Source organism: Semicossyphus pulcher, unplaced genomic scaffold, assembly GCF_022749685.1.
Source record: "Semicossyphus pulcher isolate SPU_LCO1_2020_fin unplaced genomic scaffold, fSemPul1.0.p SCAF_2, whole genome shotgun sequence".
NCBI lineage: Eukaryota > Metazoa > Chordata > Actinopteri > Labriformes > Labridae > Semicossyphus > Semicossyphus pulcher.
The window spans coordinates 11769440-11787899 of record NW_027211693.1 but is presented as its reverse complement, the minus strand read 5'-3'; the positions used below and the strand labels follow the sequence as shown (position 1 = coordinate 11787899).

At 41.5% G+C, this 18460-nt stretch overlaps 1 protein-coding gene across 1 annotated transcript in view; it reads right to left on the bottom strand.

Annotated features, from left to right (window-relative positions):
- The window catches only part of slit3 (slit homolog 3 (Drosophila)), a 295699-nt gene that overhangs the window by 38852 nt on the left and 238387 nt on the right, over nt 1-18460 (bottom strand). Inside the window, exons 17-23 of the mRNA XM_069669598.1 lie at nt 17678-17821; nt 16217-16360; nt 11223-11386; nt 6267-6399; nt 3433-3501; nt 3229-3300; nt 1414-1485 (exon numbers count right to left, since the gene is read on the bottom strand). Coding sequence (XP_069525699.1) covers nt 1414-1485; nt 3229-3300; nt 3433-3501; nt 6267-6399; nt 11223-11386; nt 16217-16360; nt 17678-17821 — 798 coding nt within the window. The remainder of the gene's footprint in view (nt 1-1413; nt 1486-3228; nt 3301-3432; nt 3502-6266; nt 6400-11222; nt 11387-16216; nt 16361-17677; nt 17822-18460) is intronic.

Genomic DNA, 18460 nt, shown 5'->3' with positions numbered 1-18460 from the left:
ACCTCCGATGCCGGCTCACAGGCAGAACGACTTAGCCCCATCATTCCTGCCTTGAACTGGCAGGGTATAAGGGGCTTAAGATAATGTCAAGATTTCCAGCATCAACACTGGCACTGACATTTAGTTAAGATACGTCAGATTTTGCACCATTCAACATTCTTTAAGTATTCAGAGAAGCAATAACAAGGGAAAAAAGCAGCAGAATTATCTTTTCAATTCAATACATTAGAGAAAATGGACAATGTAGTTACTGCTAAAAGCCACCATCTATCCGTTATCTTTACCACTTATTGGGGAGCGGGTGGCTGGAGCCTATCCCGGCTTGTTATAGTCACCTGTCTTTGGGGGGAAGAGTAGCCTGAGGGAACCCACGCATACATGGGGAGAACATGCAAACTCCACACTGAAAGGCCCACTACATCCAAACTGGGATTTGAACTAGAAACCGTATAGCTGTGAGGCAACAGCGCTAAACACCGCACCACCGTGTAGCCCAGGTCATACCCTCGAAAATGTCAACTTTACTGGATGTCAGTGATTTAACTCCTCCTCACCTTGCCCCAGTGATGTTCACGTGTCAAACAGGACACTGCGACATCACTGTGGGGTGCGGTTACAGGTGGGTTACACGTGTGGTTATAAACAAACAACACTCCTCAGCCTGCCTATTCATGAATGTGTAAAGTCAGAGTTGAACTGGCTTCAAACTTTAAACCAGAGAGGGCAGCAAAAAACTGCTTTTCAGTCTGGTGTTCAGTCACTCCTTAAACAGATTTATTCAATATTCTAAAGTATATACGTTTAATTTAAATATTTGTTTGGCGTTAATAAGAATCAAAAGCACCTTCTGCTGCCTCTGAGCAATGAAGGGTCAAGTGTTAACCGCATAAACAGCATGTGTATGTTCGTGTTCGTGTATCTGCAGCTGCTCCCATGTGTGTGAGAGGATGGTCAGACAGCAAAACTCATGTGCACAGTGTGCGTGTGTGGGTTTGTGAGACAGAGGGTGGACAGGCAGATGGATGACTGAGAGAAACAGAGGCTGAAGGTCGATTCATCAAACACAACGTAGGGCGGAGAGAAAGAGAGAGGAAAAGAGAGAGCGAGACGGAGAGGAGGAGAGAGGGGGGAGACAGTGAGGGGACACGACGAGGAGAGAGGGGCCAGGGCATGCAGATGGAGAGGGAGTATTAAAGAGGGGATGAGAGATTGTCACTTTTATCTTTCTCAGTACCCTGAAACAACAAATGATGGGTTGGCTGTGACTCATTTTGCGACTGGGTCTTAACATGGCACTCGGCCTGGCACCCGGGGAGTGATTAAACTTTGATTTAGCTCAGTGCTATAACTAGCAAAGGGGAGTGTTGAATATTGAATCCACTGCGGCACTTGAAGACGAAGCTTGCTACTCACAGCAGGCGGAGCGACTTGAGCCCGTCGAAGGCATGGACCGGGATGCAGCGGATCTGGTTATAGCTGAGGATGCTGGAGGAGAGAGGACACAACAAGGTCACGAGACAAAGTTTATCACACTCAGGTTTTACAATATTAGTCTTGAACATACTCGTTACACAACATGTTCCCTTGTCCCTTAGACTACAGCTTTGTATACATAATAAAAACAAGATTTAAAGGGGGGGTATTATGTGAATTTGAAGCTTCATATTTTGACTCTTTGATACCTGTGGAGTAGCTTAGCATAATTTACAGTTAAAAAAACTCATCGTTTTTCTCACACTGGTGCTCCGTGCAGGCCCTCATGCAGCCTCTGCCTGAAACGACTCAATCAGCTCTGTCCCTTTAAGAAACCCCGCCCCTAGAAGCCAGCTTTCCTCTGATTGGCCAGCTCTCTAAAGCCTACTGATGTCACAAAGTGCAATGTGTAGAAAAAACTGTGTGGCGTTAACGGCAGCCTGCAGACTGAGCCGAGAAGCCTGGGGATTACTCCAACATACTTTTACCTACAGATTTGAAACTTCAAACATGTTTAGTCGGAACATCCAACATTGTAACATTATATATTTGTATATATTTTATATATTTTAAATGTGAAATAGCATAATACCCCCTCTTTTTATAAATCAAAGACATGAGAGGTAACAGAGCAGATTTACATACATACAGCTAATGTAGGTTAAACCAGGGTTAACTATATAATAAGGCTACAATTTAAATGAACATTTAGGTAAGAAACTGCCAGAGGCAAAAACCTCAAATTTCAACTTATAAAACTGCTAATGAGCCAAAATGTAACTATTAGAAAAAGAAGGAAAGTGAAGGAGACAAAACGTAAAGGGCAGAAGTCTGATCAGGGTCAAAACAGATAAAGTCAGCCGTGCGAGGGTGCTATCTTTATTTTAACACAATCAAGCAGGCAATAATGATCCGTGTGTAAAAAGCTGACTGCTGCTGTCTGATATGTATCTTTCTCAGCAGATTTTCAGCTCAAGACGCTCTACAATAAAGTAATGCCTCATCATATTTACTGATTACCAAGAGGCCTCAGAGGTGTCTTGGAGGAAACAAACAACAAAAGTCTCATCTCCAACTTCAGGTCAAAATCTGGCATGAAAGTTAGACACAGAATCCTAACAGCCCAAGGTTTTGCAGATAAAGGAAATCTGATTTAAAGTTAAAACACCCTTGGCAAGGTGGTCTTGAGCATAACATTTAGAGAGTGTTCCACTGATGCTATCTGAGTGCTAACAGAAGAAGCCTGTGGTTGCGATGGGCAGCTCCCAGTGTGTGAATGAGTGCAGCTCGATGAAATATGAAACAGGGCGTTGTTGGAAAAGTGCAAATGGGAACAGTCAGCTTCTCCTGGACACACAAAATCCTGTAAATTGATGTAAAAGATAAGATACATAAACTAAACTTTTGAAAGCAATAAACTGAGCGAAGAGATGAAAAGAAGACAATACAAGAACAAGATCCAGGAAAAGAGACAGAGGAAGATGTGGGGAGAGAAAAGAAGAAGATGGAGCAATCTTTAAGAGAGAAAATAAGAAGATAAAGACACAGACAAGAAATGGGAGAGAAAAGAAGAAGCAGGAAGATACAAAGAAAGAGGGAGGAGAGGGCGATTAATCAAAGTAAAGAGAGGAAAACACTGATTTATCTCCTTGTTTTTGACCTTAAACACGCACGCACAACCCATATATAACATAAAGACCTTGGCTGGGATGTGTATATGCATGAGTATGTGTATGAGTCACCATGCTTCCTTACAGTGTGGCTAGTTGAGTCATGTTGTTGAAGGTATATGGGGCCAGTATGCTGATGCTGTTGTTGCTAAGATCCCTGCAGAGAAACAAGCACACTGTTAATGCACACAGACCAATCATTCTGCATATATGCATGTTTATTATAAACTGTGTGCACAAGGATTTGGCGTATATGTGTCGTGTTCAAGGTTACGTGAGCGGCACATACACCAGTGACAGCTGCTTCAGGACTGCCAGCTCCTTGGGCACAGATGTCAGCATATTACCCTCCAGGTATCTGCAAGGAAGGAGCACAGGTAATTTAATATGTATCATATCAGTATATATATACACAAAATAGGCTTATGGGGGTAGGAAAATGGCAACATAGCTCATAAAAGTTTGGGTTTGCAACTTCTGTCACATAAAACAGGGAAGGAGACAGAGAAGTGAAAAGGCAGCTTAGTTTGGGTTGAGTTGGTTGGCTTATAAGACCTTAAATCCACCTTGTCGTAGCACATTGTGTGTTTAATTCAATATCCTCTGATTCTCAAATGTGTGCTTTGTGGATATGATAAGCTTTAAAATAAAGAGGCTACGTTTTCTTACTTGTTCCACGAGTTGGCCAGATCTGAGCTACAGCCAGCTTAGCTTAGTTTATTACACAGCCGTGTTAAATACTTGATTCTGATTGGCTAATTACAGCATTCCGTGGTCTGTTATGTCTCGAGAACAGACCGTTGCTGTAAAGAACAGACCGTTGCTAGGGATTCGGCTCTAATCACACAGTCCGGAGGACTAGCTACTCATATCAATCTGCCGAAATAAGTCTGGTAAATTTGACGTCGGTCTGTTTACAGAGGGGAAAAAGAAAAAGAGACAAAATAGTGGAAGGAATGTGATAAAGGTTAAACGACATAAAAACTGACGGCTACAACAGACAGCTCTACAAAACTGAAGACGGCACATTAAAACATTAAATGAACTGTATTTACATAGCGACCACTCAAAGCTGCTTTTAAACTACATATCACATTCACCTATTCACACACACTTTCATACATTAATGGATGAGGCTCAACTGTCAATTGGTCATCACATTCATACCTGTTAGCTATTCGGTGTCTTGCCCAAGGACACTTCGACATGTAGCCTGAGGGAGCTGGGGATCGAACCTCCGACCTTCATGATTAAAAGAAGACCTACTCTACCACTGAGCCACAGCTGCCCATTTCATTAAACAGACAGTACGCGATACGGTGGGGTTTAAAGACGTGAATGGACAAAAAAAATTTCAACAGACTCTGACAGCGACGAGACAGAAAACCTCAATCAGGTGCTTGATGATTCCTGCGCTCCAGTTCCCCGTGTCTTACTTCACCATCACTGGAAATGTTTCCATTTAATGTGAGTAAAAACAGCTAGCTTAGAGCCTTCTAAGAAGGCTACAGAGTTAGCCGTTACTTTGGATGCAGCTCTGACTGTAAGTGTAAGGGACTGTTTTTAAACGGAAACATAATCATTTTTAAATTAATAAAATCATTTCCAAATCAATATTTGTAGCCGTGTAATAAGCTGCATAATGTATAGTGAGCAGCTCACTGTAAGCATTGTAAGATTTAGGATCGTTGCAAAGACGCACCTGGTGTTTCCCCCTGCTTACAATCTTTATGCTAAGCTAAGCTAACTGCCTCCATGCTTGTAACAGACATGGGAGTGTAACTTACTCGTCTAACTCTCTGCAAATAATGGACTACTTTCTTTAAACACACAAGTTCGACATTTTTTAAAGTCGTTTAAAATTGAGAGCAGAGAAGATAACAAGTGTTTGGATGTGAACTTTGCCGGTAAATCATGTAGCTTTGATAGATATTTCTAACACTGCAAACACATAACATTCACCTCCCGATCCTTTGTGTCTGTGAGCATGTGAAAAACAAGTTAACAGACACACACACAAGCACACACACATTTTATGATCCATTGGTCTCTGTTCCCCTCTCTCTCTCTCTCTCCCTCTCTCTCTCGGGTCATAAGTAGGTCATGTGGACAGTATGATGGAGTGTCTTCTTCAGCCTGATCAATAACTAATCACTGCTATTGACCCCGCAGAGCTGGCCCATTTCACAGCAAGACTGTTTTCCGTGTGTTTGTTTGTGTCCATGTGCAAAATTTCGCTTCCCTAGGGAGGATTTTTTCCTACTCCTTCCTTTAGTTTTTATCTTGATTAACGTTGTTCTCCCCTTGTTTTATCTTACACCATTCTAACTATAACTATCGCCGTGGACACGTCCTTTATTGGTCTCTTTCTTTATCACTCGGATGGCATACCGCTTGAGATTAAGACAAAAAATTGGAAACACGCAGTAGCTGTTGCGTAGAGGGAAACCATAAGGCAATAAATGATTATTAAACATTTTAAATAGTTACATTTATAAGAGCATTTTTCTCTCTTATCAGGATCCATGTAAGGACAGTTTATTATATATATATATTCAAAAAGGAATCAAACTGGGCAAACTTTTTGACACCTTCACTGCTCTGGCAAAGCTTTTGAACATAAAAAGTGAACCTTGGTTTTTTAAGAAGTATCTTTGGCATTATCACATCAGAAAATTTAGTATTTTTTAAAAGAAATCATTGAAATATTTTCAGATAAAAACCCAAGGACACGTCCATGACTCCTCTCTCAGCTGTCTGGAACGACCCAGGCTGCCGTTTTGTCTCACTCTGAGAGAGGGAGTGTGTTGGTGACTTTATTTACTAAATGGTTTTTTAAGTTCCTGAAGCAGCAGAGGGCAAACTGCTGCATCAATATTGCACTGCAGCAGTGTGTGACTGTGTGTGTTCACACGTGTGTGCTTGTGACATGTTACTGGAGAGGAAGCATCGACAAAGATGCCCCTTTCTCTGTGTGTGTGTGTGTGTGTGTACATGTCTGCTGCTGCTGTTCATTGGCATTTGTCTGTCGTTATATTTGAACAAAAGTAAACGTATACATTCTTGGGTTTCAGTTTTTCCTCTGTGTGTGCGTGTGTGTGTCAGTGTGTGTGCGTGACTCACAGCTCCGTGGTGTCCTTGGGAATGCCCTTGGGCAGAGAGTGCAGCCCTCTGTTGCTGCATCGCACCACGCCGTCTGAGCACGTGCAGACGTCGGGACAACCAGACGTAGGAAGGCAACCATTATCCTCAGCACCTAGAGAGAGAGAGAGAGAGAGACAGAGAGAGAGATATGTTAGGGATCAACAGCAGGAAAGCGAGGGAGGGGAGGAGATGGATACAGAGAAGGACAGACAGTTTAAAAAATGGTCAGAGGTGAGAGAGAGAAAAAAGCCAGAATGAGAGGGAAAGGGGAGGAAACGACGAGTCAGGGAAGGGCAAAAGAGGGATTGAGAAAAAAAGAGGGGTGCATAGAGATAAAGACTGAACTGTAAGTGTATCACTTGGTCAATTCCACTCAACTTTGCAGTCAGCACTTTTAAAGAGTACTTTACAACCCATATCAAATGACCAGGGGCTGCTAAAATCAGCTATACTGGTGTGTTTGAGCAGCTGGCTCTGGCCCTGCCGGCTAGTCACAGTGATGTTAAAACCCTCTGCTGATTCTAGAGAAAAAATGAGCAGATGTTGATGATCGGTTGGACTGCAACAACTTTGAGAAGTCCTGTATAAATTCATTCAAGAAACAAAAAGTTACAACATCTGCAGTCACCTGTAGGAAGACTTGCTGCATTATTTTGTCGTACCAAGATGTGACTGTTCAGCCGCTTCTCACGCTTAAGACGTCAAATACAGCAGCTTGGTCAGAGCCCCAATGCCTCAGAATATGACACTGTAGGGACCCCTCGTGCACCATTTTTGAATGCTGTTATGTAGGTCCAGGGTGAAGGATGGGTCAAACAAAGACTGTCATCCAGGAGACTGGGGTTCGATTCCCATGTGAAACAAACAGTAGAAGTTGACTCTTTTTAAAGCTGCGTAACATGTGTAAGTTAAATGAGGGGTTTTAGTTACATAACTAACATACCTATGTTAGCACTTAGTTAAACCCAACATATGCATATTGTGACAATTTTGCGACGTTAACCACGTGTTAATGATTGTTGCATGTCAAAAAGTCATAAAATATTAAAGGTATTATTTGAAAATGTAACCAAACGTTGCATATTAACTTTGCTAGTGTTACTGCAGGCCATGCATGTGCAAACATGAGGGAAGAGTGGTTCCTATATTTTTGAAGCTTAAAGTTATAATCTCAAAGATCTCAGTTTAGTTCTCTTTGGCGGCACCTATGGTGATAAGCGGTAACTGCGGGAGCACACTTCCCAGATATCCAGACAGTGTTGCATGTGTGACGTCCACGGTTGGCTCCGGTTGTAACTCTTGATTTCCCTCGCTGACGGTCGAGTTTGTTTCTTTATCTTTGGATTTTCACTTATTTCTGAAGTTGTATCTGTAGTCATCAATCTTTTCTTTGTTTGTTCAGCCATAGTAGAGTACTGTTTACTCGCAACACTTGCAGAGACTGGAAAAGCAGCCGCTTAGCTCCGCCTACCCTCTCTGGCAGACCAACCACTGCTGGCTGATGGAAAACGCGTCGCTAACTGGGCGCCGCTTGTGATTCGCACCAGACACTCAGTCTGTAATACTGCAAATGCAAAGGCTTTCATCAGCAGGCCATGGGCTCAATCATTATTGTGTTACCTCATTCAGCGATAGAGACTTATCAGACATTTATTTACATGAAAATCTTCAAGATTATCAGTTTAAGGCCACTGACCAAGCTGCTATATTATAGTTTTAAGTTTTCTTTTCTATGCATGATATCATAACGTTATGTGAAGTTAAAGTGAACAGTCAGAGAGTTCAGCATCTGCAGTTTCATTCCACACACACACGCTCGCACACACACACGCACGCACAAAGCAGGGCCAAAAAAACATCCAAGTGATTGTAATCATTAAACACTCAGAGATAAGAAGGATCACAGGCTGGAGTGTTGCTCTTGGCTTAAAACGTCTTTCATTTCCTTGATTGACACACACACACACACACACACACACACACACACACACACACACACACACACACACAGAGCTTTAATCTGGCGCTGCAGCATGTAAATAGTTGAACTGTGATCCCAAAGTTAAACCCATAATGAAGGATAATGACGACTGGACACTCAGCCAATCATAACACAACTGCAATCTGAGTGTGTGTGTGTGTGTGTGTGTGTGTGTGTGTGTGTATGAGCGGGAAGGAAGAAAGATTGGGAACGAGAGATGCCAACTTTACACTCATCTATGTTCAAACTTTGTGGTGTATTTGGGTTGACAGGTCGACATGTGCTGCAATGATATGCACGCACACGCTGAGTCTGCTTCACGCTCAGTTTGTTAAACAGTCATCCCTCTCTGTCGTATGGCCACTCTCTCATTCACTTTGCAGCTTTATAATTGTGCTAATGTTTAAATGTCAGGTAAATGGGCGCTTACGTTCGTGCGTGTACAGCAGTGTGTGCGTGTCTTATGCGATGTGTGTAGCTTGCGAGTCCACAGGGAGGTGTAGCCGTGGGCTGACTCGCTCTCCAGTCGGCTGATTGAACTAACATCTAAATGTGTGCTAAATATCGTCTCACAAATTCAATTAACTTTACCTTTCCCCCGGCTGCCTCCGAACAACTTAACAGTCATTTTACTCAACTAAAAATAGACTGGACATGGGGACTTTGGAGTGTGTATGTGTGTGTGTGTCTTTACCTGTATTCTTTTGAGAACTAGTTTGAGATTTAACTTTAACAGTTAATCAAGAGGTGATCATCAACAGGCTTCCCCTGTGTGGTGGTTTGTTCGTCATCGGTCCAGCCTCTGACCTTTGAGAACAGTTTGACCTTGACCCACAGAACATTTCACTTCATTTTACTTCACTTCACTTCAAGTTTATTTTATTTACGTTTTCAAGCATTAGTGTTTGACAAGGACATAAAAAGAATTTCTCTGAAATTATAAGTGCCGCAGTGCTGATTTGTGTTTTCCTCGCTGTATTAAGCGAGGAAACTAACTTGACTTGATTGTTGCTAACACTTCGTCACAGACATGCACCGTCATGATCGCCATTGCAGCCGCCACCCTCGCGACAATTAACATTACCGTAGGCTGCCAGCTACTGCTAGCTGCAGCTCTGGTAGCTAGCAGGATTTCAAACTTGACATTGCGAAAACAGAAGGTAGGCTGTAATTTGTTTGTGTTTGAAAGTGTGCTGTGTGTTTAAATAACTTGTATACATGTTTTTATCAATTAATAGCTATAGAAAACCTTTTCCCCTCTGGGATAGCCCCAAAAACAGTCTGCGACTTATATTCCGGATTTTACGGTACTTGTCAGTGGTGTTAGTATCATCACTGGTTTTAAATAGTCACTGTACAGTGAGATAGTCTCTTATAAATTGTTCTATACTGCTGCAGCAGCAGACATAAAGAGCAGAACAGTGTTAATGTATTAAATAACGTGTGGATTGAATGAGCACGTTCAGTGTTAAATGAGCCTTTTATGGCTACTGACTTCAGTGTCATTCAATTCTTACACATTTCAAATGGAGTCGTGGCTCTGAAATCAACCTTATGTATGTTGGTTTATATTAGGTACATTGGTTGTATAAGTTGACGATGAGCACAGAGTGTAGATTAGACACCCATTTAAATGGCTGAAAGGTCCTCATAAGGACAGAGGTACAGGGGTGAGAGTGAGATCAGCCATTCAAATTTCTGTTTGTGCAGCTGAGTGAGTTTGTAGATAGATTTGTGTGTGTGTGTGTGTGTGTGTGCGCGCTCAAGGCGCAACCATGAATATTAAGATCTGATACCATCTCAGAGTTTTCTTACGAGAGCCAACTCAGCTAACTACTTTCCAAAGTCATTTTCAGTAAATGGTTGCAGCGCAGCTACAGGAAATTAGAAAAGTGTAATGAAGTCAAAGTAACTCAGGAAAGAGAGAGAGAGAGAGAGAGGCAGAACGAGGTGAAAGAGAGGAAAAAAGGGAGATCAAAAAGAGTTTAAAGTATAAAGCTATAAAGAAAGGAAATGGAGTGAAAAGAAAGAAAGCTGTAACAGACAGCAGAGCCAGACCACACTTTGTCTGTGGCGTCAAACTTGGCGGCCTGACTCAATATAGGCAGGCGACGTCACATTACAAACCACAGGCTGATGTCATCTACGGCTGCTGTTTGCTTGTGGTTACTGATCTTTCTGTCCTCACAGTACCCTGCTGAGGATGTGTATGAGTGTGTTTGCGTGTGTATCTGATGTAAGTTTTTGCAATGACTGTCTGAAAGGAGAGTTAATGTTTGACACAAAAAGACAAGAATCAGGAAGGAGGATCTGCACTTCAGTCTAGTCAAGTGCAAATGAAAGGCATAATGTACCCGAGGATGGAGATATCAGTGTGTCCGCAGTGAATCTGTTTGTTGTTGATGGGTGATTTCAGAGTTCTGGCTTAGTCTCAGGGAAATTAGGGCACTCATTGTAAGTACGGATTCAAATGAAACAGTGTAGAAAGGTTTCTATGGCGACCTTTTGCTCGCCAACCAATGAACCACTGCAACACAAACTTTCAGGAATTTCGCAGTTTTCCTTATTTTCTTTCTTTGACTGACTTTCATGTTTCACAGAAGTGTCACTTTATCAAAAGTTATGTTGGACTATCCTTTAAAAATGTCCTCTTAAAGGTCTTTTTGCACAATAAAGGATGCATTCAGTAATTTGGTTGAACATGATGCAAAAACTTGCTCTTATCTGCAGAGGACACATGGCAGCTGACTGACACATGTCATTTGTGTCAGGTTTCAGGCTGTGACCTTTGTTTCCTCACACTCCACTGTCATCGTAAAGCTGCCTGCACATCCTGAGGAACATGGCTGACTAATGCTCTGCAATCCCAAGTGTTGTTCACTATAGTGGTAAGAAATGTTATTTCCAACAGAGAAAAACGGAGACCAAATGGAAACAGAGTGAGAGAGGCTCACCGTCGCACGTGAAGTCCGGGGTGGCCACATCCTGGATGGGGATCTCCTTCAGGAAGGCCGGCTTCTGACAGCGAGGGTTTCCACTCACCACCCTGGTCTTCTTCAGCCACTGACCCAGCCAGGACAAATGACAGTCACACATGTACGGGTTGGACAGGAGGTTACTGTTAAGGTTAAGAGGGACAGACAAATAAGAAAGAGAGAAATCAAACAGGGTCAATATACAATTAAATAATAATGCAATAATATTGGAAGTTTCTGTAACATGTTGCTACACAATCCCAATTACAGTGCATGGATTTTCTCACAATATACTAAATCCATTATGCAAATACAGCTCCAGAAAGAATGAAGAGACCACTGCGAGAATAGGTTTTTCTCAAACAGCAATATTTGGTGGAATAACCTGGTTTTTAATCACAGCTTAGATGCGTCTTGGCATGCTCAGCACCAGTCTGTCACTTTGCTGTTGGGTGACCATCCATTTTCCTCTTGATCACATTCAGGAGGTTTTCAATGGGGTTCAGAACATAGACTGTATAGAAAGATGGACGACATGACAGCTCCCTAAAAGTGAAGGCAAACCCTCTCTATCGCCCCCTGCTGACTGGCTGCAGTGTAGGTCGTAAAGGCCGCCTGCTCCATGTTAACAGATGGGACATGAGTCAAACTATAAAATCAAAATACACGTCAAATACATTTTTCTCAAACATGGTTTCTGTCATTATAGTTAGTTCTTATCATGCTGATTTATGTCCAAGAGTTCATTGTTAATTAGTTATTTGATGCTGATAAAAGGATGATTGACAGCTCTGCTGACAAATCTGGCTCCTGCAGCCGATCTGTTCCTGATTAGCAAAGTAGAGGAGGATAGGCTAGAGGAGACGTAACAAAAACAACCACTACAGTCATTGAAGTTTTCATATCTGTGAACGTCTGCTCCAAACCAACACAAGAAGTGCTGCTCTTAAACACGCCGGCGTGCGGGATCTATTGTTTTTGGTAAGTTAAGTGTGTGTTTTGGTTAGCGGACGTGGCTACGCCGGCTCCAGCCGCCAATCTCTACTTCGCAACTCTGGCCACAAATGACTATCACAGGGGTATTTTGGCTTCAATTTTGTACAATGACAGCAGATTGAGACATGTCGTCCATCTATATACAGTCATTGGTTCAGATCAGGGGTGGGCTGGCCATGACATGCAGAGAGAAATGCTGATTTAAGGAACATTAGGAGTGGTCTCTTAATTTTTTCCAGAGCTGAAGATGCACATTTTCAAAATGTTTTTCCTGAATTTTGTTCTCATATATAATTTCTGTGTGACAGCAGCTGCCACCCAACGAGACAACCTGCAGCCACTACAGATCAGACAGGAGCCATTATAAGACAAACCAGTGCAACACAACTGACATAAAGAAAGGACGTAAAGCATAAGTGGGAAATGATTAGCTCCTTATTACTGGATTTGATGGCAATCAAACCACTCAGATATGACTGTTGTTTTTGGTTAGCAATATATTTGAATACATTAAGATGGAAGACAAACGAGGCGGAGCTGAAAAGGGAACAAAGAGAGGCAAAGAGAAAAGGTTATCAGGTATTTATATTCATTTTGTAAAGTAAAGGTGAGATGGACAATGAAAAGGAAAAGGTGGCAGAGTGAGGAATCGTAAAAGAGAAAGAAAAGAGAAAAGGTTATCCGTGCGTTTTATTCATTTTTGATCACCTCTCATTGCATTTTGTTGCTTTTGCAAACACTGCTCATGTAATATTTATGTTGAACTATATTTAAACTGAACAGAGAGAGGGGGAGGCATCAGCAGCACATAGTAGACAGGCGGATTTACTGAAGTGAGAGCTGCTCAAGGCATCTTAACTCTGCTGGCACACCCAGGCTACAGCATCAAGGGTTTTCAGGCACACTGCCTTCTGATGCAGCCCATTCTCTCATTAATTTTATATGAAACAATTTAGCCAAAATTACTGTCTGGCTAGCTTGAACAAAAGCTTTATAATTTAAAATGTAGCAAAATTTAAGTCAATCAGTCTCAAAAAACATACAACAAATTAAAACTGAACTTTTGTTGTTTTGTGATGGTGCTGAGACTTTTTCTTCTTCAACACAGCTCAGTAAAGATTTTCAAAGTGTCAATAATGTGACTAGAGGGGGTATTATGCTGTTTCACATTTTAAGAGTTATATATAATGTTACAATGTTGGATGTCCAGACTTAACGTGGGTGAACACCTCAGAGAGCTAGCCAATCAGAAGAACGCGGGCTTGTAGGGGCGGGGTTTCTTAAAGGGACAGAGCTGACTGAGTCGTTTCAGGCAGGGGCTTTATGAGGGCCTGCACCGAGCACCAGTGTGAGAACAAGTTTTTAACTGTAAATTATGCTAAGCTACTCCGCAGGTATCACAGAGTGAAATATGAAGCTGTAAACTAGCATAATACCTCCCCTTTAAGGGGTGTTGTTACAGTACGAGGTGTAACGATATTCAGCTCTGTCCAATTAATGACGTTCATGTACAACAAATTTGCAACATGATTTGCGTGTTCAAGGAAACATGGTGCAGGCAGAATTAAATCTTGTGTTAACATAAATGTTCTTATTTCATAACTGGCATGTTATAAATATGCTACAACAGAATGTATCAGAATATTGACTGATGACGAATTTATGTTTTCCAACAAAATAGGCAGTCTTGCAATACACCAGCCACTCTTGTGAAAACAGCATGATTCAAATTTGGTATGGTTACGGGTAATACAGAAGACAATGTCTCAGACTTTAGACATTAGACTTTTTATTAAAATCACAATCCTTCTCAGCAGCAGTGGCTCAGTGGTAGAGTCGGCCGTCTCTCAATCTGAAGGTTGGGGGTTCCCTGACTGCTACAGTCACATTTCAAAGTGTCCTTGGGCAAGACACTGAGACTGGCACTTAGGCCTTTGCCATCAGTGTGCTAATGTGAGTGTGAAAGGGTGAATGTGATATGTAGTGTAAAGCTTTGAGTGGTCAGGAGACTAGAAAAGTGCTATATATTAGTACAGTCCATCCATTTTACCATTCTCCAACCTTTACCAAAGTGCTTTTACTACTTGAATGTAATCACAATCCTTTTCTAACCTTGAATTAGGTGCTTTTCTTGCCCAAATTTAACCTCTGACCTCTTAGTGTGGATGCAAACTTTGGACTGCTGTGTGTGAGGTTCAGCATTTTGTACAAGCTAACGTGCCCTCTTAGCGCTCACGCCCTTTACATCAATTTTGTATTTCTGTCATTCAAAAGAACTCTGTTAAAATAATCCAGGCAGCGATTTTGTTGTCACTATAACGTAATTAGGAAAGCAGTTTAGTTGTCTGCAGATGTTTTTTCTAGGAGACAGGACAATATGAAGAGACAAACATTTCCTTCCTTTTCCCCCTTTTACACTGAAAATAAAATATAAGTGGACTGAAACTTTCCCAGTGTAACGATTAGATTTTTAAAAGGCCACATGTCTCATTAATCATGATGGTGTGCCTCCAAATTGTTTAAAGAGATGTACACTTTGTCTGCTGAACAAATCAACCTGATGTTTGTGCAACAATATTAATGGCGCGCTATGATAGATAGCGACGAGTCGTATCCTCATTTCCTTGTAATGAATTGACCTCAGTGCACGGCCTAAGCTAAATCCCTTCCTTCCTTTTCAATGTGTTAATCTTTTAATTAAATGGACGGACACTATTGGGAAACAATGCACTAAAAATGGAGACGGATATTAGAAATAGTAGGAGCAAGAGAGAACAAGTGATAAACAGAGGAAAGAAAGGAGATGAACAGAGGACGTGTTAAGTAATGAATCTAGATTTACGCCAACAGAAGGCGGGTGTTGCATACAAAATTAAGTGTTTCTAATCGGACGTTGGAAACTAAAGAATGAACATTTAAAAATGACGGGGGTTTAGGTAGGATGATGATATATCTTTTCAATTTTGTAGTGATAATCCTGAACAGCCCCAGTGAGAAACCACTTCTCCTGAGCGAGTTTATGCATTCATCCATCCGTCCATCCCACCTCTCCACCATCCCTGCTTCCACCTCTCCTGTCTCCCATCTTTCCTCCCACAAGACTCAAGTAGAATCAAAGATGACAGGAACATCGCAGGACAGAGAGCAAGAACAAAACGCAGAGCAAAGGGAGGAAGCATGGAGGACAAGAAAGAGAGAATGCAGACAGGATGTGAGGAGACTATTTTTCTTGTGTGTTCAGGTAAGAAAAAATGTATAAAACTGAACCTGTAATGTTTTATTGAGCTGAGGAAATCTATTATTTACAACCCTCACGTCTGGGTGGTCAGAAGATGGAAGAAAAAACACACACGTACTCGTCTTCTCTATTCTTCTACTGTTTCTGCTCTCCTTCTTTACACTTTCTTTATCTTAACAATAATGTTCGGTGGCAGATAAATACTTAAGGCAGCTGTTTCTGTACTTTTTTACACAGACTGTACACCACAAAACATCTTAACACAAATAAAAGCACGTCCCTCCACATAACTTAGAATAATGTGCTATCAAAAAATTAATGTCTCAGTCGCAGCAGGTTTGTGCATCTCTGGGAAGATAGAAAACAAGCTACCAGATGCTCCTGTGTGTGTCCAAGTTTGTGTGTGTGTGCATGGGTGTGCAGATGCTGTGATATATTTAGCTTTGATAACAAATGTCCTGGGATCCAGACCAATCTAGTCGATAATGATGGAGAGCATCTGTGAGGAGAACAGTGTCCAGAGAGCAACATGTGTGCAAATGTGTGTGTGTGTGTGTGTGTTGCACGGTAGATAATACCGACAGCAGGGCTAGACTCTGAAACATTAGAGGATAGAGACAGAGAGAGAAAGGAAAACAGGATGATAGAGATGAAAAAGAGATTGTGGGAATAATGGGGTGGAAATAAAAAAAGACAAAACAGGATTAAAGCATTAGAAAAGCCGTCAGATGAGACTCACATGGTGGACAGGGAGTGCAGGGTGGAGAAAGCTCCTGGGGCGATGCTGGAGATGCGGTTGTCGTACAGCGACAGCAGGCGCACCGAGCTCAGACCCGTAAATGTGCTGTTGTCGATGCAGCTGATCTGGTTGCTCCGCAGCATTCTGGAAACACACATGCCATTTGTAATTAGTAAATGAAAGCTAATAAATTATTCTTTGCATGTTTTTTTTTACCTGGGAGACCAGAGATTAGAATAAAATCCAGTCTTTAAAGCTTAAATTTTAGACTCATGCAAAGGCCTGACTACCCAAATGTTAAATCAGCTTGAGGGCTGTTTTTCTGACAGTCTCACTGTTTACCCTGAGAAAATGTGGCTAATTAAACTGCTAGTTGTGAATGAAAATTACTAAATTTACACACTTTGGATGGCTAAAAATAGAGATAATTGGATAAAAGAAGAAACATAAAAGCACAAAAGATAAAACAGGAAACAGAGGTAAAAGCCAGAGCCCATATGACAGCCATGACTATAATTTGACATTAGCCTTTGACATGCAGTCATGTGGGACCAGGCTAACTGAGTTAGTTAGCATTCGCTATCTCTGGGACAGGCTAACCAAGTTAGCATGGCTATTACTGGAGCAGGGAGCCTCTTAACATAATACAGAGACAGCCATGATGCCATTAGAGAGTCATTAGCCTGCATATATATACATGATAGCATTAGCTAGTCATTACTGAGCATACACAGACGACATTAGCTCATGGTTTGGTACGCTATCCTGTAACCCTTAATTGGACGCTAGGGTGGGTGCCGAAATTAGAGGAACAACAATATGCTGTCAACAGCCTTGATTTTAGGGTGAGCGAGTAAACAATCCTGAAAGAAAAGCTAATGAAGTCAGATGCTAACACAAGTCTTAGTTTAAGGGGGGAACAGCTAGCACTCATCGCTATTACAAGCCTTACTAGCTATTTGAAGGAGAGATAGGACTTAGACGAACAACTTAACTCTATATATTTAAAAAAAAAAATACAATACAACTTTATTTTATTGTACAATAAGTTTTAAATCAATCAAATTTTACTTGTATAGCGCCAAATCATAACCAAAGTTATCACTTGACAAAAAGAGCAGGTCTCGACCGTACTCTTTTTTTATGTTATTTAGAGAGAGACCGAACATGAATCCACCACGAGTAGCAGTACTTTTCTTAATCGTGTGGCCATGTGAAAAAATGTTTTGCCTTCATGTAGGTTTCCTGTGACCTAATTGCCCCTGTTTTTGACATTTTCCCACTCATGCATCAAAAGCACTTCCTCTCTTCTGTTTATAGAGCTCTTTTACATACTCATTAGCATTAGCATTAGCATTCTGACTCTTGGGGTTGCATGTAGCCTACATTATAGCGCAATATCAACTTTCTTAACAAGCAGACCCACATAAACAAACAAAACACACACACTAAAAGACTCACAGTGTTTTCAGGCCAGTGAGGCCTTTGAACATGCGCCCCTGCAGTGCAGTTAGCTTGTTCCCCGTTAGCAGCAGCTCCAGAACTCCACCGGATCCATCGAACGCACCGTCGCGGATGTCCCTCAGCTTGTTGTTGCTCAGGTTGCTTCAAGAAGGAAAAAGACATTAACAGATATTTATTTGTTTTCTTGTGGTAAGTGTAGTTTTTCCCCACTGACATGGCCACGCACAGTAACACACAGCCTATGAACGATGTTACAAGCACACAAAGAAAATATATCTGATTTAATTGCAGTAATCAATCATGTCACTTCAACCAATAAATGTTAACTCTTTCTTTCATCTTAATGTCTGTGTCATGTAGATATTATAATAGATATTCTTATAACAGCTTTCAGCCATCACCATAACTCACAAACCACACACACATACACACACACACACACACAAAAGTAAATGAGACAAGTGGTCACAGACAGCTGAAAATGATTGCCATCTCTCCTCCTCGCGCTCACAATAAGAGAAATGAAAATGAAAAGAGAGCGTTTGGGCACAGAGACAATAACTTGAGATGATAGCTATCACGACGACTGTAGCTTTCATTCACGGCTAGTTTTGTGTTTCCTCTTATCAGCCTTATGGAAGAGGAGGAGAGGAAAGGAGACGAGAGACAAAGTGAGGAAAGGAGAGAAGGAGTGAGGAAGAGGTTGGGATAAAATAGACCCAAAAAATAATGATTGTAGTGAAATTTTGAGTAAAATGAAAAGTAGGAGAGCAGATGTAT